Raw genomic sequence first — 19,483 nt, forward strand, 5'->3', positions numbered from 1 at the left:
CTAATGAGTCAGGAAGTCGTAAGTAATCTGGGAATAGGGGAACTGTTGACAGAGCCTAATTATTTTCTGACAGTCTTTCTAACACCGCTAGAAAATAAAACACCTACGTCGGCTCTGGAATCGCAGACGGGGTTAGTGATATTCTGCAGGCACCTGCTAATTTGTCCCCACGATCCCGGTTTAGGCTCCTTCCCCCTCACACCTGCTGCTCTCCGGCTGCTTCTGCAGGAAGAGGCACTTTATAATAAAGAGAGAAAATACCTCAATGACACAGAACTGCTGCAGCCTGCTCCCACGGCTTTTCCATGTTCTGGGGCCCACAAGAGGAGTTTTATGGCTCTGACTGGATCCCAGGAAATCTTGTACATGTGCTTTGTTGACCTGCCTCAGTGTGGTTATTCCCCTCAGTCCTGCTGCTCTGTGCTGCACCATGGACTGACTAATCATTTATTTAGTCCTTTAAGTTCTTATTGTCCAGGACTGTTTGGTCCTCCTAAAAAAAGCCAAATTATTTATTCTTTCTCCAAATTTGGGCTTTCCCCATTGCCTCCCTGTCTTGGAATGCTGGGAGCAGCAGGGCCTCTCTCCTTTCCAGCTGTTACCAGGGCAGTGCTTTGGAGGTTCCCCAGGCTGCGTGAGCACAGGTGGGATTGCACAGCCAGGCTGCTCCTGCCTTGCTCCATGGAGCACCAGGACTCCTTTTTTCTCAGTTTTGACCTCTGTTCTGTGTTGTTATTTGTGGTGTCCCAGCTCTGCCCTTCCCAGGACTCTGCAAAGCTCTTCACAGCCAAACACGCTCCAGCAGCTGTCATGGAGCTGCTACTGCTGGGCCAGCAGCGCCCGGGCTTTCGGCGCTGTCCTTTGCCCAGCCGTGGAAGCCTGTGTCTCCCAAAGGCACCTTCTCTATCCTGAACTGCTCCATCACTGAGCACTCTGTCTCAGAGTGCTCTCTCTGTTTTCCTTCCTCACCACAGCCCGTCTGGCGGTGGCACCTTCTCCAAGAGCCTCTGTCTTCCTCAACATTCAGACCGGAGGTGAGTATAGCACAACCTTACATTGTTTTCCCTGGGTGCTTCCCAAACAATTCAGTTTTGTAGTGCCAGATTAGCAGTAGCTCTGCCTCCCCTCATGGACAGACATTCCTCCCTCCCTTGCAAGGCAGGACAATTCCTGCCTGGTGCAGGTGAATCCCCCTTTCCTTCTGAAATCATCAGGTTTGAGATTGCCAAAGGGGAACCTTTCCCTTCAGCTCCCCCGAGTATGCCTGCTCCAAGAGAGCTGGAGAGGGACCTTGGAGTGCCAGGACAAGGGGGAATGGCTTCCCACTGCCACAGGGCAGGGCTAGATGGACTATTGGGAAGGAATTCTTCCCTGTGAGGGTGGTGAGGCCACAGGTTGCCCAGGGAAGCCGTGGCTGCCCCATTCCTAGAAATTTTGCTCAGTAATCATGGCAAACCCTTTGGAAGACTTTTAACTAGGGAGGACACTCGTGCCTGACTTGAACAATGCATGGGTGAGCTGTGCTGAGCACCCTGAAACAGCAGCAGAACTGTGGTGTGCCATGACCGAATGTTCCTGGGCACCCGGCCGGCTGCATCCCGGCTGTCACTGCCCGGGGAAGGGTCTTAGAGACTTCCATGGCACACCCTGGGCAGGGGCTGGTCACCAGCTGTGATGGCTGATGGACAGGATGAAATCCATGGATGTACTGAAGTCCTGTGCCCTCCTGCCACGCCATGAATGAAGTCAGGTGGAGGAGATGAAAAGCCAGGACAGCTCCAGGAATTTAAGCAGCTTGTCTGGGATGAAAGAGAAACCGACTTCAAATGCCACCAACCACGCACTGTGCAGCTGCCACTGCTATGCCAGGGCTGTGAGACACAGACACCACGTGTCACCCTGACACCACGGGCACTGCCTGGTGCCCTGCGGGCAGGGGACATGGCAGAACAGGGTAACATGGCAGAACAGAGCGCCAGCGCTCCAAGGACCAACTCAGTGGTGTCACAAGCGTGGGACTGTGGTCGAGTGCTTGGTGAGGACACCAGTGTGGCCAATACCACAGTGACTGACTGACCGGCAGGCATGGGGCTCAAGGGTTCTCCACTGGCTCTTGGGCTGCACCGAGGGCATGGAAGCTACTGAGTGTTTTCAGAGGGAGATTTCGCTGGGATCTGAGAGCGGACTGGCAAGGAGCTGGCAGCAGGAGGGACGGGAGCCAACCCTTTGGTGTCCCAGGGAAACTGGACCCTGTGCGGCGCCGGAGGCACGCGGCAGCTGTTCACAGCTCCTTCCGCCTCCATTTTTCACAGCTTAAGCACTCGCCTGGCACCTCCATCCACTCACACACAACCCTTCTTATTTCCCATCCTTTCCCCACTTTCAAAGCAGATTTTGGGCACTTTGGAAAAGTAATTGTACATCTGTGCGGGACACCTTTCCACGCCTCCTTCCCCTTCTTACACCTCTCAGGGAAAGGGACACCCAAACTCTCCCTCAAGAACTCAGGGCTTGTGTTCTCCAACTCCCCACATGTGGGGCACTTGTGCATTCAGGCAGCTGCCATCCGCGTCAGTGATAACGCACTGTTGACACCACATTTGCATTTACATATTATTTGGAAATAGCTGTTTTTTGGGACAATAACGGCCAGCGGGTTTGGCAGCTCTGCCTTGTGGGTTTCCATGGCAGAGCCCTGCGGCTGGATGGAGCTCTGGTGGCACCACAGCAGGCCCTGACCCTCGGGGTATCATCACGACCCCCTGCACCGGGCGAGGAGGCTCGGGCACAGCCCCCCGAGGCACAGCTCCAGCCGTGGGACGTGGGGGCAACCGCTGCTACCGCCCTCTCACTCGGGATTCCATCCCAGGGGCTCCCGCGAGGGTCCATCCCGGCTGCCCTCACGCCGGGGCGCTCCCCAGAAGAGCTCCCCTGAGGGACACGCCCGGCTCCTCACCCTGGAGGGCTCCCCTCAGAGTCCACCCTGGGGCTGCCCTTGAAGGGCCCTCCCGGGTCTGCGATCCCGGGGGCTCCCCTGAGGGACTCTCCTCACCCCGGCTCCCCTCAGGGCAGGGGTCTCCCGTGAGAGTCCATCGCGCCCCCCATCCCTTCCAGACTCTTCCCCCGCACCCCCCCGCGTGCGCACGCGCAACCGTTCCGCCCCCGCCGGTCCCCGTCCTCCCTCACGCAAGCGCAGAGCGGCCGCACCGCCGCCGTTCCCCGCCGGCCCCTCCCGTGCCCCGCGCAAGCGCAGCGGGCTCGGAGCGGCGTCGGGCGCGCTCCGCTGCACACCGGCCCTGCGAGCGCCGCCCGCTCCCGCAGCCCCGGCCCGACCGCTCGCCCGCCCCGCCGACCGCGGCCCCGCCGTGCGCACCGCGCGCTCCCCCGGCCCGTGTCTCCGCTCCGCTCCGCGCGCGGCGGAGGCAGCCGCGCCCCCCCGGCCCGGCCCCCCCTCCTCCCGCCGCCCCCTCGCCCCCGCCGGGCCGCGGAGCTGCGATGCCCTCGGACTTCATCTCTCTGCTCAGCGCCGACCTCGACCTCGAGTCCCCCAAGTCGCTCTACTCCAAGGGTGAGTGACCGCGGCGGGCTGTGGGGGGGGGCAGCGCCGGTACCGCCGGGCCCGCGCTCCGGGCCGCCCCGGGCCCCACGGGGCATCGCCCGCCCGCCGCCCCCGCCCCGGGATGCGCGTCCGGAGGGGCCCCGGGGCCGCGCGGGGCCGCCCCGGCTCCCCCGGCCGCATTCCTGGCCCGGCCGCGGCCGCCGCAAGAATGTGTCCCGACAGGTTCCGGCGGCGGGGCCGGCGGCGGGGGGCTGCGGCCCGCCCGGGGTCCCTGCCGGGGTCCCTGCCGGCTCCGGCTCTCCCCGGCCGGGGGCACGGACACGCTCCGGCCTGGAGCGGGAACTAACGGGGAGCGCGGGCGGGTGGGGACCCCCGGAGCTGCTCAGTGAAGTCTCCCGGGAACGCGGTTCGGCGGAACAGGAGGGCTCGGGTGCTTGGGGCGGGATGCCCGGGTTTGGGGTGAGAACGGGCGCGGAGCCCGGTCAGCGGAGAGTCCTGGGTCCCGGTGCCGGGAGCTCGGAGCATCTCCGGGCGTTATCCCCGAGCACCGGGTAAAGCAGCATTGTCTGTGGGGAGCTGGACCCCGAGGGCATGGAGTCGGTTTAAAAGTAAATTAGATTAATTTCTGTTTTCACAATACCGAATTTGAGCTCTGACAAGTACACGTGAATATGGGTAAGTCCATCAGGACAAGTGTTATGTACTACAGAGTTTTTAACTAATTTTCTCGTGTTAAAAAGACTTGAAAGCCACACCTATTAGTTTGTGATACTAGAAGTACCAGTTAGTAGTTTACTAGTGGTTTGTTGCACACACCTGCCCACAGTACAGCTGGTGAGGGGAGCAATTTTGGGGCCATACGACGAAATAAATGGAAAAGTCTCTTATTACCCTGAAGTTGAAGGTTTAAACCAGTTTAATGTTGTTACAGCATTAACATGGTTAACAGTAAAAATCTAATTATTTTTAGGACTATAAAATGGTCATTAACTTTGAGTTGTGCGTTGGTAAGAGATGAAGGTATAAGAAATAAAAATACTTCAATGAATTAAAGTACATATTGGAAGCTCTCAAACTGCTCAGAGTCATTGTCTCTCTCTTTGAAGTTATCACTGGTAGATTGTAAGTTTTTTTTAGGATATTACTAGAGGGGATCAAGGCTCTCTGGTTGCCCAGCACAATGTGTTCCAGTTGGTTTCAGTCCTTGTGCCCCCAGTAGGAAGAGTATTTTGGAGCAGGGTAATTAAATTGTAAATAAACCCCACTGAAGTTACAATTTATCCTACTGAAAATTTGGGAAGTGTGCATTGTTAGTTTGTAACACATAACACATTGAAGATGTGCTGTGTAAGTCACAAAATTGCTTCAAGGACTTGTTAATTGAGCTGAACTTCTGAACTGCCCAGTCTTACTGTGAATTCTCTTTTATTTTTTTGTATTTAACGGAATGATTGAGTGTTTCAGGTTGGAAAAGAGTCTCAAACTGATTATTCAAGAGTGTATTTTTCTTCTGGTGCAGAGATGTGGGTTCAGAGCTGGAAGAGCTCGAGGGAAGGATGTTGTGGTCGCAATGAGCTGCTTGATCCAAGCAAGATGCTGTGGCAGAGGTGTATAATACAGAGAGGGGTTACAAAGAGGTTAAAGCAAGTTTTGCTTTTCATAGTTTGTCACAACAAAAGATCAAGGAGATGATAACTTGAAATGCAATTTAAACTTTAAAACCAATGAATATACTTCTTAAGAAAGAATAGCAAAGTGATTGTGAGTATGATTTTAACTGAAATTTAGGATAAAGGTGTTACCAGTTCTCTGATCAGAACACGCTCCAGTGTACTTTTTTTTTTTCCTAGATAGATACAGATAAGTTATCCTGTGGACAAGTGCTCTGGCTCAGGGCACAAGTACAACTGATGAGATAAAGGGAAAGGTCTGAACACAGCGAGAGAACCACAAATATGCATTTATGATGAGGGTGTGTTAGAGCGAGTAGTTTCTTCTGACTGCTCTGCTTTTAGCAGCGCAGCCGCCCCGCGGGTGGAATCCAGCCCCAGGTTGAACTGGGGCCAGTCCCTCTCCTCTCAGTTACATTCCTGCACTTCCAGTGCTTGTGGCTGGCAATCCCGGCCTTGATGGGCGCTGGGGAGCTCTGAACTTCTGAGGGAAGCTCAGGTTGGGCTGGTCTGCAGAGTTGCTGGGGTTTCTGACAGGGAAAATTTGGTTTGGTGGAGTTAAAGTGGCAGAGTCTGCGTGCGCTGATTAAAAAAAGTGAAGTTACGTTTGGAAACCCAATGACTGAAGTTTTTAGTGGTGTGATTTTTTTTTCTCCCCTTCTCTGGACAAACTGACGTATGTCATCAGCCTGTCCCCACATCATATGTTAAAAGTTTTGGCTTGCACCACCATCTCAGTTAAGAATTTTGTTTTCACATTCTCATAAAAAAAATAGGTCAAACAAAACTCTGAAAGCCGCCACACCTCAGGTGAGTGTGAGTGGGTAATATAAACTCACCCCGCAGTGAGAGTCCGTAATGTAAACTCTGCTCTGATAACTCATTCCAGTAATTTCTTTTCATTTATGCGTATCTTAGGACGCAGAGTATTTTCTTTGAGTATCTGAATACTTTATGTTCCGGTTTCTGCCTCTGTAGGTGTGTTTCCACGAGCAGCTCCAGCCCCAGTGAATTCCCACGTGCGCAGTTCAGGCAGCTGCGTGCTCCTCTTTTCCTTGTGGCTCTGCTCACACCAACTCTGACGTGGCCACAGTGAGCTGGACTGGGGAGCTGATCATGTTAAAATTAACTCAGCTTCTCCTTTATTCTTTCCCAAAGGAAAAGGGGAGGAGAAATGTTGGTTTTTAATGGGGTGAGTGTCCTGTGTTTGCTGTGGGTCTTCATGAATGGCTTGTGCTGACTCAAGGAAGGGACATGTGGAAACTGGCCTTGGGGAAAGGTGGGACTAGTTCTTTCAGCAGCTTATGTTGGCTTAAAATGATAGTGAAACTGTACTGAACTTGCAGGTCTCTGCAGTAGGATCTCTAAATGTTTCATATATTGGATGTAGCTGTTAAAAGTGAAAGAAATGGGAAGTGTGGGTTCCAGGGCCTGTTGTTAGAGCTCATCCACAGACCCTGAGGAGCTGATTTGTGTGAAGGACTAAAACCAGTCTTTTAATGTATAGTCAATATTAAATAATGTATAATAATTAAGAAATGCTTTGTAACCATTACAGAAGGATGATATCTCCTGCTAAGAAGTTAAAGATATAAAAAAAAATATATGCATCACTTCATGCTGAAAATATTTAGGCTGTAGTATGTTTCTTTCCCATTTTTACATAACACACTGTCCTTTTTGGAATAAACCAACCCAAATGTGCATACAGATTAGTAATGTAGTAGAAAAATCACTGGAGCATAAAACCTAAAACCTCGAGGCTGGTTGTCCTGTGGTTGAATATCATCTGCAGCATTCAAATCGAGCAAAGTTGGCTCTTCATTGGCAGCAGGCAGAGGTGAAAACCTGTAATTAAAGCAGTTCATCAGATGTCAGAGACTAAATCTGATTAAACATGGGATTAATTTAGCTAATACATTCACTTTGAGTTGCCCAATAATGTGTGTGTACTAATAAAATGGCGTTTTTGCACTGTAGCATAAGTGCAGTTAGAAGTTTTTATTCATGTCCTGCATTTTGCTTTCCACAATGGAGTGGCTGTAAAACTGAGAGACTTCCTGGAATTTGGTAGCAACAAGAAGAATCTTGATATTCTGATAAATAGCTCTTTTGCCCTAAAAACGTCATATAACCAAAACTCAAATATTCTTCATGCGTAAATGTGAACTGACTGTAATCCACTTGTGTTTGCTGGGAATTGGGATACAAAACATGGGGTTTGGTGATATTTCTTTTTCCCTACCAGAACTCTTCTGTGATCCCAGGGATAAGTCTAGTAAGTCAGTGACTAAATTATCAAAGAGGGTTGCAAAAGATGCTTTATAAAAATAGCGTAGAACTTTAGAACGAGTACTAGCAGGTTTTAGGAATAGAAATCAGACTTGGCTTCTTTTTGTAGCAATTTTAATCTTATTTTTATAGCTGGTAGAAGGTGCCACGGTGGTTGTGCCATGCTGAGTGTTCTGTGAGGGATAGATCCCTCCATCCATCTCTTGCAGCTCTGCCAGCTGCCCCCAGGACATTCTGACTTAACCAAAATGGATTCAACCAAAGTTCTTTAACTTGTGCGTCAGCCTTTCCTTAAATGTCCTTTCCCCCTTGGAATCTTCCTCCTTTATTGGCTTTCAAAACAAAACTCTGGAATGTGTTGCTGCAAGATGATTGTGTGGTGCTGGGGGTAGGGGGAGGACTTTGAATTCACAGCTTTCCAGGGTGTAATTTGAATATTCTGTGGCAGAGCTGTCTCAACAGCCCCTTTTCCTCACCGTCTGTTCTCACCCATGGACTGTGCTCTGAATCGTGCCAGCACAATTGTTATTTGTGGTTGGGAGATGAATGGGATTGGGAAACTGATCTAGAATGGGGATATTGTACTTCTGATCGGATTTTCTCACATTGTTCTGCTTCCTGGTCTAGTTACTGTGCAGCTGCACAAGGAGTGGTGTCCTGGCAGGGAAGGGGGGTCTGGAGCACTGGGATTAAGCCGTGGAGGTGGGAGCAGATGAGCTAAAACTGCTGAGCTGGCTCTGCCAGGGAAAGGAATGCTCCTTACCTTGTGCCTTCTGTAGCGTTTGCTGTGCCCGTGCTCTCGTGCTGAGACCTGGACAGGCAGGGCAGCCCTGTCCCTGGAGAAGTGTGTGGTTCTTTGGTTCTAAGACTAGTTGGAGGCTTTGATTGTCAGTTTTACTTGTTTTGGATACTTTATTGTTTTTTCTGTTAGAGAATCCTCATACATTGCCCAGTTCTTTTGTCCCTTGAAGTGTCCAAGGCTTGGAGGAGCCTGGTCTATTGGAAAGTGTCCCTGCCCATAGCAGGGGTGGAATGAGCTGAGCTTCAGGGGCATTCCAGACCAAACCATTCCATGGTTCTGTGATTCTCTATTGCAGATTAGTCTTGTCAAGAAGTAGAATTTTCTCATCATATATTTCTGAGGTTGTAGGTTAAAATTTTTCATTTTTTTATGAAGCATCTGACCTTTATTTGTAAATTTTCAACAGCATGGTTACCTTTTGGTATCTGTAACTAAAAATGGTTGGCATCCTGGAGCCTTGATCTGACTTTTGCACTGGTACAGAGATTATGCCGTTTTATATGAAATGTATTTTACAGAATCATTTAGCTTGGGAAAAACCTCTAAGGTTGAGTTCAACTTCTGTGTGATCCCCACCTTGTTCACCAGACAAGAACACTCATTGCCATGTCCTCTCATTCTTTGAACACCTCCAGGGATGGTGAAAGTGAAAGAGAACTAATACTTCATTTTATACAAAAAGGCAATGGCCTGAACTAATTTTGAAGCGTAGAAGTGCTGGTGAACACCAGCAGGAGTTGGTGAATGGCCAAAGTGCAGGTGAAGTAAGGTGTGTGGTCATGTCTCTGCAGTTATCATGTGTGTTATCTCGGTGGGTATGTGGAGAGTAAACTGATGAGGCTAAACAGTCAGGCCAGTTTGTCATTAGCAATTCTTTTGGGAACTGACTGAAACAAACCCTCAGATCCAGCTTTGAACAAACTCTCAGATCCAACTTTAAATGTGTAGTAATGGCAAGTGGTGATGGACACACAGTAAAATCTCCAGTAACTGCTGTTTGCAAAGCAAGCAGTGCTTTAGCAGTGTTTAAAATGTAAATGTCCAACTTCAGGTACATTATTTTACTATATTGTATAGCTCTGAGGCATCTGTGAGGTTAATATCACTTAACCAGACTGAGGAATGTTGTCAGTGTTTACATAAATACACTCTGTAGTTGTTCTCAGTTCCCTTCCATCACTTGTCCTTCAGCATTTGGAAAGGTTTTATACTTGCTCTGTAAATAACTAGAACGAATTTGGGGTCGCTTACAAAGTTTATGAAACTGATGTGATGTGCTGAAGAAACACAAGGTTTTGACCCTAAAAGCAGGCTGAGTTGTGATGAAGGTCAGGAGGTTTGGCAGACAGAGGGAAGATGGACAGTGGCTCCTGTCCATGCCCAGACAGGGTGAAGATGTGGAAGAGAGAGGTTTAAAGAGAATCCTATAAAGTTTCCAAATGCTGGCGTTTCCATTCCCAGAAGAACTGACACTGCATCCAGTTGTTTCAGTCCCTCGGTGTGCAGAGGCCTGATGGTTTTTGTGCGTATGGATTCACTCAGCAGGAGTCAGTGAGTTTGGATAGGAGCACCATGGGGTGATTGGTGAATAATCAGCTGCAGAGTCCAGAGCTTCTGTTAACTGGCAGTTTTCTGCCTTTGCAGAGTGGATCCTATAGTGTGGAGATGTGTAAATCCTTACTATTTGGGGCAGAATATGAGTATCTAGACTTTAACTCAGTTCTTTTTTGACTCTTGATTTGGTTTTGGACTCAGCAAGAAATCCCACAGTCTGGTTGTATATGTGGTGAAGAAAGACTTGTATGTCATTTAAAGTTTTCTCTGTTTTCAGTTTAGGAATGAGGAGGTCTGCTAATATTTGAGTATGCCTTGTTTCTTAGGGAGTAAAAAAGGCAGCTTTCCTTGGAATGTGTATCCCTATTAAAGCAGATTTACTGAGGAATTTATAATTACAGTTTCTAATAGTCTTGGTTTTATCTCACAAGTAAATGATGCAGAGCCCAGGAATCTGATTTAGGTTAAAGTTCTGAAAACAGTCAGATGTTCTGGTGGTGGGAGAGGATGTGGGTGAGTCTTGTGGGAGCAGTGCCAGCTTTCAGTGTCAGCCCTTGGGGCTGGCAGGAACCTCTGGAGATCATGGAATCAGTGCTGGAGCGGGTGCTGGGACCGTGCCCAGCAGGGTCTGACTGTCCTCAAAGAGACTCCACAACCACCCTGGGCAGCCTGAGCTTGGCTGTGCTGTGGATAAGATAATTCAGATGGACTTGAATGTGTTTTAATTGGTGCCCATTGCCTCTTGTCCTGTCATGGGGTACCGGTGAGAGGAGCCTCTCTTGGCCTCCTGTCAGGAATTTCCACACATGGATAAGATCCCCCTGAGCCTTCTCCATCTTTATTTCCCTCAGGAACCCCTTGCAGGTGCAGTAGTTGTTGCAGGTTTCCTGAGCATGTTCCTCATGTCCCTGATGAGTCGGTCCCCTCGAAGTGTGAGAGGTGTCAGACTCAGCAGAGCTCTGTATTGAGCATTGCCTGTGGTTTGAAGAGCAGTGTTTATCATCAAACAGTTGAGCTGACAGTAGAAAGCAAAGTGATGATAGGAAGCACAGATATTGCTCAGTCTTGGTGATGATGAAAGAACATACCTGTAAGTGGGAGCAAAGGCAGGGAGGCGTGGAGGCCCTTTGTGGGCTCGAGATGCTGAGTGCTGTGTTGAGAGTTACTAGGACAGGTCAGGTCTCAGGAGCACAGCCTGTACATCCAGGTTTGTGATGAAATACTGAACCCAAGGGGTGGCCACAATGTGTTGGAAGTCTGTCAGAATGCTTTTTATTATTCACCTTAAATATCGTGGTACAGCCTCAAAAGAAAGAATCCTGTGTCTTTCATTGCTGCTGCTGCTGCTTTTATTGTCGCAGCAAATGTAAGAGATGACAAAAATAACCCTGTCAGAAAAAATGGTGCCAACCTGTACAGGCTGAGAAGTGTTGTAAGACAACAGTAAACTGTGGGTCAGGTGAATTCTGTGTGTCCCTGAATTCGGGTGGTGCATTGTACCTAAGGAACTGCCTGATTACCTCCGTTTCTGGTGAACTTTGATTTTTGAAACAACACAGGTGCTTTAAAGGGTTGATAAATAGCTATTACTGATGTTCTTTGATCGCTTGGTATTTGGGTTTCTTTAAACATTTCAAGGCCAGGTTGGACAGGGCTTGGAGCAGCCTGGTGTAGTGAAAGGTGTCCCTGCCCTGGCAGGGGTGGAATGAGGTGAGTTTTAAGGTCCTTCCAAGTTCAGCCAGTCTGGGGTTCTGGGATTCTGTGTTCATGTACCTACTGCTCTGTCAGCCCGCCTGCTGCTCTGCCTTGTCCATGGTGGTATTTTAGGAGTATTTTTACGTTCTTTGGTTTCTGTCTGGAGTTTACAACCACATAGGATAGATGTCTCAGTAAGTCATTACTGGTCTGTTCCTTGAAGTGACAATTCCTAAATAATGTTGTTCTCTCATTCTGAGATGTGTAAAATTGGATGCAAACAAGATCCAGGATTTATACTGCTTGTCTACATTTGTAAAAGTCCTCTTTGAGCTGTGAATGGGAATGACTGAAACACAGCCAGGAAAGCTTTATTTGATATTTGGATGGACGCCATAAATAGAATTCAGCTAACACATGCCTTTGTCAGTTGTTGAAATTCAACTTTAAAAGGATTAATTTCTCAACTCTACCCAGCTGTGCAGAATGCTGAATATTGAGATTAGCAAATTTTCTGAAGGTTGGTGGGATATAGTGCGGGAGCTGGTTACGAATTGCTTGCAAAATTACCTATTTAATACTGCCGTTTTTGGTAGTAATACTTGTCCTTTAGAAAAATACAGGAAACCACTTAGAGCTTAAATTTTTATTTTTAAGTACCAGAAATAATGATATTATGGAAATGTTCAAGGCTGGGTTGGATAGGACTTGAAACAACCTGGACTAGTGGAAGATACCCAAGTCCATGGCAGGAGGTTGGAATGAGATGGCCTTTAAGGTCACCCAAACCAGCCTGGGATGCTGTGATATTAGAGTTGTGATCAAATGATAATGGCTTTATCATTAATAATATATTACTGGTCATTTATCATTAATGATATATTACTGGTCATCTTTCTCTCAAACAACAGCTTTTCAGAACACTGCTCTCTCTCCTTCACTAACACACCAGGATGTGCATTTCAGGGAGTAGCAGCATTTGCAGGCAAGATTTGAATTTTAGTGCCCAGTGCTACGTCATCACCACGGAGCACTCGGATCCCCTGGGGATTGTGCAGAGTGGGGCTGCACCAACATCAGCTCTTTATTCCTGAAGTTTTCTAGCACAGGCAGCACCACGGCATCTGCCCTTCCCTCCACGCGGGTGAAGCCTGTTGATTTAGCGTTTGCTGCTTTTGTTTGAAGCCAGGGGGAACTGGAAGGAAGATTTTCTGTTTGGCTGTGTAAAACATCCTTGTATACACTGCAGTTTCTTTGAAAACCTGCCACTGTTGCTGTAGCAGCAATCTAGCCCTGCCAGGGCTGACAATAACAGGAGTGCTGGCGGGAAGACCTGCTTCCAGTCTTTCCCTGCTCCACCATCACAGACACGCTGAGGGTGGTGTGCCACAAAGAGGGAACAGTGCTCTGCAGTTCGTTTCCTCTGTCAGGACAGCATGGCAAGTCTCTGGTGACAGACCTACATCTGACAGCTCTGTGGAAATCCATGGGCAGCGTAGGGCAATTAGGAAGAACATGCTAATTAGTCGTTACGTATTTTAGATTGCATGCTAAATTTTTATTGAGTCTTTTGTTTAATTGTATTGAGACATACTCAAAAATATGAAATAAAATCAATGTTTTAGTTAAGAGTAACCTGGTGGATTTGGCACTGGGTTAGGACAGATAGGACGGGGAGTCTTGTGAGTTGTGATCTAGCTTCAACTCTTGCAAAAATAGAGTGATTAGACCAATAACTGTAAAATATTTTAGGGTGTTTGTTCTCCTGCTTAGCCTTACTGCCTATGGGCTACTTCTTGTTCTCTGGCTTTTGCCATGCAGTTATGTCACAGAATGTCACAAGTGTCACAGAATCCTAGGATGGTTTGGGTGGGAAGGGACCTAAAAGCTCATCCAGTTCCACCCCCTGCCATGGCAGCAACCCCTTCTGCTGTCCCAAGCCCTGTCCAGCCTGGCCATGGACACTTCCAGGGATCCAGGGGAAGCCACTGCTGCTTTGGGCACCCTGTGCCAGGGCATGCCCAGCCTCACAGAGAAGCATTTCTTACCAATATCCCATCTAAATCTATATCTCTGTGGTTCAGTGGGACTTGGTAGTGCTGTGTTAACACTTGGTCTCAGTGTTCTTAAAGATCTTTCCCAACCTCAGTGATTCTGTGATTGTTTGAACAGTTGCTGGATTTTAACTATTGTATGCATGCTCAAGCAGAGTCCTTCCTTTTTGCTCTCTATGAAACCTAAACTTGTTTTCAGGACTGTTTGTCTGGCTTTCCCTGCTTCCAGGCTTGTGATGTTAAATCAGTGAAGTTGCAAAGGTGTTAGGAAATGCAGGAGTATGATAGTCTGTAATATGTCCTAAATCCTCTTTTGACAGATATAGTACAAAAGCTGATTTACTCTTTGTTGTGTGTTCTTTCCATCTTCCAAATCTTTTTTCTTGTAACTTTATAATATAAAAATCGTTGCTGTCCCTTAAGCAGAGCTGCCATGGCCTGCAGTTGTCATGGGTGATTCTCACTTCTGCAAGTGAGAGGTTGGATCACCTAAGGAGTACTCAGAAAAACCAACCAAACAAAGAAAAAGGAAAAAGCCCAAACCTCAACAACAACAAACCCTCAACAGTGAAGTAGAAAGTGCTTTCGTGGTCACTGATCTGTCTGGGCTGTGCCTGTCTCAGTCTGTTTCTCTTCTGGTTTATGCACTGAGCTTTGTCTCTCTCCTAGTTTCCTTTCTCAGACTCTCAGAGCTTCCTCTGTGAGCTTCTTACTGAATCCTTGTTATCCTTCTTTGGCTTCCATCCACGCCGTCCCTGTGCCCTGTGCCGGGTGCCGGGTGCCATGTGCCAGCCGTGTTATCAGCATTGCTGTCTCAATGCCTAAAACATTCTTTGGGCTGGGGACAGATTCCCTGTCATTCCCTGTCAGGGTTATGGGTGTGCTGTCTCAAAGCAGCTGGAGGAGCAGCTGGAGTTTTGTCTGCTCACTCAAATCCTGAAGGGTACTGAAGTGTTGCATTTCCACTGCAGGAGTTACTCCAGTGGATCCTGAGGTTGCTTCTCCTGGTTTAGCCTTGAGGAAGGGAGAGCAGCCCTACTGTGAACTCTCTCTAGTGGGGAGGCCCAAGTCTTCTGAAATGTATCCTGAATGCTGTTGTGGTATTGGGAAGAAATTCTTCCCTGTGAGGAAGACAAGGCCCTGGCACAGGTGCCCAGAGCAGCTGGGGCTGCCGCTGGATCCCTGGCAGTGTCCTAGGCCAGGTTGGGCAGGGCTTGGAGCAGTCTGGGATAGTAGAAGGTGTCCCTACCCATGGCTGGCGGTTTAATGAGATGTGCTTTAAGGTCTCTTCCCACCCAAGCCATTCCAGGATTCTGTGATTCTCTGAATTATGTGCTGTAATTACCAAACTTACTCAATGCTGTTCCTGGCATCTGTAGGAAAACCTGTTTATCTTGGGGTGAAGAGCCAGAGGGTTCCTCATCTGGCTCTTACAGGCCCTTCCTGATGGGCAAAGTAATCTGCTTCAAAGTCTTCCCACACTCTTTTGTGTACAGAAAAACCCCTCAGGGCCATGTGATATGAATGTCTTCTAACAAAGAGAAGCTTTGATTAGATTTTGGCTATTTAGAGCTCCCCCATTTCCTTCATCATTCTCTAAAAAACTCTCTGTGAACTAAGATATTATGGTGGAATCAGTGGCCTCCAATAAGCTCAGCCACTAAGCTGTGGTTATGGACACTGAAATTCTGAGTAGAACTGAACTTCAGGGTAAACAGATAAACCAACCACAAGGTCTTCTGGCAGAGGTCTGGATTTTTTAGGCCTAGAGTAGATTCTGGTTTTAGCATCCCTTACCCACAAAAGTTTCTGAAATATGTTAAGTCACACATATTGTTTCAATAAAATGCAGCAGCCTTTGGAGTGAGGAGTGCCAATGTGACATTTGGAGCCTTGGCAATACAGGTTTAGCCCAAGCTTGTGTCTTAGATTAACGTCACAGGACCTTTATATGTGTGTGGGTGCTCTGAAACTAAATTTGCATCCCTAGTGGAGGGTGAGGTGGAATATGGACACTGTTATTTTCCCTTTATAGTTTCTTTGATTTGCTGAGCACGAGTGCTCACTTCACTTCATTGACCTCCCCTGTGTAGCAAAGGCTACTTGCTACTTCATGATTTCTAATTGTTTTTTAATCTCAGTTCCATATAAACAATTCTCTTGCCTGTTTGCTTGCTTGTTTTTTTGATCAGCTTAGTGAACATCATTAGAAGAGATTTCTGCTCTGATGCCGCCAGCTGATTAGAGGAGGACACCAAGGTTTTGTCTAATCTCTGGTGTGACTGTCATGTGCTGCGGCAAGGAAATGGCTTTGGAAGGAGCAGCCAAATCTGTGTGGGTATTAAACCATGTTGAGGAGAGGAGTATCAGTGGGGATCAAATGGGCAGCCATTCAGTGCAGGGAGCTTATTAAAGACAAGGATTAACTTGGCTGCTGTTCATGAGGTCATGGAAGTGGTATGGGATTTCCAGGATGTACCTTTCCTTAAGGGCAAAAAATGTCAGCAGCAGGTGGAAAATGCCCCATCTCTGCTTTTAGTTCCCATAATTTGGGTGGCTCTCATCTTCTCCCATGTATTGATCTTGCTCTCCACATTATTTCTGTGGAGCAGGAGACCTGTCATTACCTGTTAGTTCAGGGGTGGGGATCAAAGGGATGCTGCTGGAGGAGTCCCTGGCATTACAGGGGGTGAAGTCCTAGGAGCAGGTCTCAGTGGTGGGGCAGACACAGGTGAGCTAGGGCTGGATTCCAGCAGCCTCCTCAGGGCTGGGCCTGGGAACAGCCTGGAGAAGTGGTGGTGGAGTTGGAGCTGCAGCCAGGGCCCTCTGCATTAGTTATGGCCTCACTCGCCTGAGGCCACAGCAAACTTCTCTGTCAGGTTTGTGACTTGGCTTCCAGCTGTGGCAGTTCCAGGTAACATGGTTTAGCTTTTGATATGGAGTAGCAAAGCTTAGGGGTATCTTTTCTGTATGTAAAGAAAATTCCATAATGTTTAAAGTGTTTGGAGGTCCTGGCAAAGCGAGGATGTCTGCATTCCTCGTGAATGAGCTGCTGTTGTTTTAAACATTGGAATTGGGTATTCTCTGCTCTTTTCCTTGCCTCTGTGCTCCCAGCATCACTAGGTGCCGAGTTACAGGTAGCAGCAATTTGGTCAACAAACCAGAAGGATCTCAATTTAATTTGTGTCACAGAAGTTTGAGGACAGAGAGGTTCTGTAACACCCTGAGCCAGTACTAACACAGCGTGAGATAACAGGGCACTAAATTTCCAGAAATCAGAGTTCTTATTCTGTGCAGCTGAAATGTCTGTGTAGGTGCAGCCAGAAAGTCATGGAGGATTCATGCCCCAAAAGAAGAAGGGAATACCTACTCTTTGGGAAAAGCAGGGCTTTTTATGGGACATGTCCAAGCTCCTCACAGAATCTTGGAGTTGTCTCAGCATTCCCACACAGGAAGCTGTTGTGTTGTGTTCTCTTTGCTCCTGTAAGCTTAATTGCTCTGTTCCTAAGAATAAAGTTAAATGGAATCACAGCATGCTGGTGAGCGAGAAGGAGTGAGATGTTGCAGGTCACAAGGTGCGCTGTGTTTCTGAAAGGTCCCTTGGTGCTATGAGGATGAGGATGGGCTAGGAATTCCAGAGGTATTTGCTGTGGCAGGGATGGCCAAGCACCCAGACTTTGCTGTAGGCCCAGGTTTGTAACTCAGCCTGGTTAGGTTGTGTGAAGAAATCCAAAATTTTTCTTAGAAAAGGACAACTGTGTGTGTGCACTGAGGGGAAATGAATAAAACGGGAAGTGAAGGAACTTGTAGAATTTATTTTGCCATCAAGAACCACCAGCCTTGCACTCCTACTGCAGCATCACCAGTTCAGTTTCACACACTGTTTTCTGTACCTTCTCAGCATTCTTTTTTTCCGAGTCTTTCCAAGGCCTCTCCTCTCCCCTTCAAAGACAGAGATCCTGTCACCAGCTGCTGGGACTGATCCAGCTCCGTGTTGACCCAAGGATGTATTTTGTGTGGACTGGTGGTCATGTGTCCGGCCCTGCCACAGACACCTTTTGTGCAGTTGTTTTAACTTGAAATGACCCAAATCCAGAGAATTCTGGAATGGTTTGGGTTGAAAGGGACTTTAAAGCTCATCCAGTTCCACCCCCTGCCATGGCAGGGACGCCTTCTACTATCCAGGCTGTTCCAAGCCCCATCCAGCCTGGCCTTGGGCACTTCCAGGGATCCAGGGGCAGGCACAGCTTATCTGGGCACCCTGTGCCAGGGCCTCCCCACCCTCCCAGTGAAAAATTCCTTCCTAAATTTTTTGATTATTTTTTACTGATATATAAATTTAGAATGTTGTGTGCAGGTTTAAGTAGTACACAACAAAAATCTTCTCTTTCCTGAATCTAAGTGCTGTGTTGTTGGATCCTGATCTCATGTTTGGTGTGGTTCTGGTCCATATAACCATGTGAAATAGAATTTTCTGGACTGTCAGTACAACTGGCAGGAAGATCAAAGTTCCAAGCAGCTGATCTCAGATGAGAGATTATAAGGGCAGGATAATTGGATAAAGGGCAGTTGAAGAAATTTGACACTTAAAATACTTTTTGTAAATCTGCCTGTCCCTGTGTGTCCTTGGTTTTGAGAGGAGAATTTGTGAAGCTGGGCTTGTCTAGGCGAGATATTTTGAGGCAAGATAAGAGATTTGGAAGTTTACTGTAGATAATGTCCAATAACTGATTAACAGGTGAGGATTTGTGTCAGGAAATGAGTGCGTGAGACTTCTGGCTGTTCACTGATGTTTGGTTATCTGGTTTGTGTGTTATCTTGTTTATATTTCATAATAACACTAATCCTGAAACACATGTTCCTTGCTTCCTGTAGGGAGAGAGAAAATGAGTTTAAATGTTGGGTATAAATGGAGATACTTCCAGGGGAAAAAACCCTAGAAACTTGGGATCAACCAATGTATTCATCAAAGGAATTGAAATCAGCAATAAATTAGAGGACACTTAGTGCTGTCAGACAGCTTAAACTTCCTCACTGATTCAGTGCTGGCTGCTGGAAGCAGGAATTCTGTCTACACATTTTTTTCTCGTTAATTATGTAGAAACACGTAATGATGCTGAAATGCTATTTTTGCCTCCAAATGTAATACTGCATTTCTGCAGCAGCCTTTCCCTTTAGTGGGTGTTTTCTGCATGAATCAACGTAAAATTCTAGCAAGAAATGTAATGTTCTCAGTATTGGTGAGTGCACACACGTGTAAGATTTGGTGATGGAGGGGGGCTGAGCAGTAACTTCAGCTCTTAGGACAGTGTGAGGCCTGGGGGGAGCTGTATCCTCTGGGGAAGAATCAGTTTCCTTGCAACAACTCTCATGTTTCTGGAATTTGTCAGTTTTTGCTTTAATGCTATTTATAGTTCAGCATATATAAACACTGGCCTGTGTTTAGGTGAAAACACAAAGTTTCATTTGAAGTCTGATGTGTGTGGAGTAGGTTTGTGGCAGCAAGAGTTCTTAAAGGTACCCAGGCACTTGGGTTTCCTCTGGAAAGTGTGGAACTGCAGTTCAGTAACGATGTGCTTTAGACTGTGAAGCTGCATCTGATGCCAGAAAAGCCAGGAGAGTTGTTTTTCTTCTGAAAGCTTGGATTTGACCATCACCTTCTGCCATGAGTTCACAGATTCACAGAATGGTTTGGAAGGGACTGGAAGGTAACACTTGTTCTCACTTTTGTTCCTGTTGTACTACAAGGAGCAGCTGCATTTGCTTTTCCTCAGAGATGAGTGCAGCAGTTTGTACAAGCCCTTGTAAATGAGCACCAGCCTTTACTCCAGCTGGCACTGACGCTTCTACCTGTGGC

At 47.6% G+C, this 19,483-nt stretch overlaps 1 protein-coding gene across 3 annotated transcripts in view; it reads left to right on the forward strand.

Annotated features, from left to right (window-relative positions):
* Positions 1-3,443: 3,443 nt before the first annotated feature.
* The window catches only part of NFAT5 (nuclear factor of activated T cells 5), a 55,006-nt gene continuing 38,966 nt past the window's right edge, over positions 3,444-19,483 (forward strand). For 2 of the 3 annotated variants that reach the window (XM_030227428.2, XM_030227429.2), the window contains exon 1: positions 3,447-3,568. In XM_030227428.2, the coding sequence (XP_030083288.1) occupies positions 3,496-3,568 (73 nt within the window). In that variant the 5' untranslated portion in view covers positions 3,447-3,495. Of the gene's footprint in view, positions 3,569-19,483 lie in introns of all 3 variants that reach the window. The other variant, XM_030227427.2, reaches the window with a different exon arrangement.

Source organism: Serinus canaria, chromosome 11 (genome assembly GCF_022539315.1).
Source record: "Serinus canaria isolate serCan28SL12 chromosome 11, serCan2020, whole genome shotgun sequence".
Lineage (NCBI taxonomy): Eukaryota > Metazoa > Chordata > Aves > Passeriformes > Fringillidae > Serinus > Serinus canaria.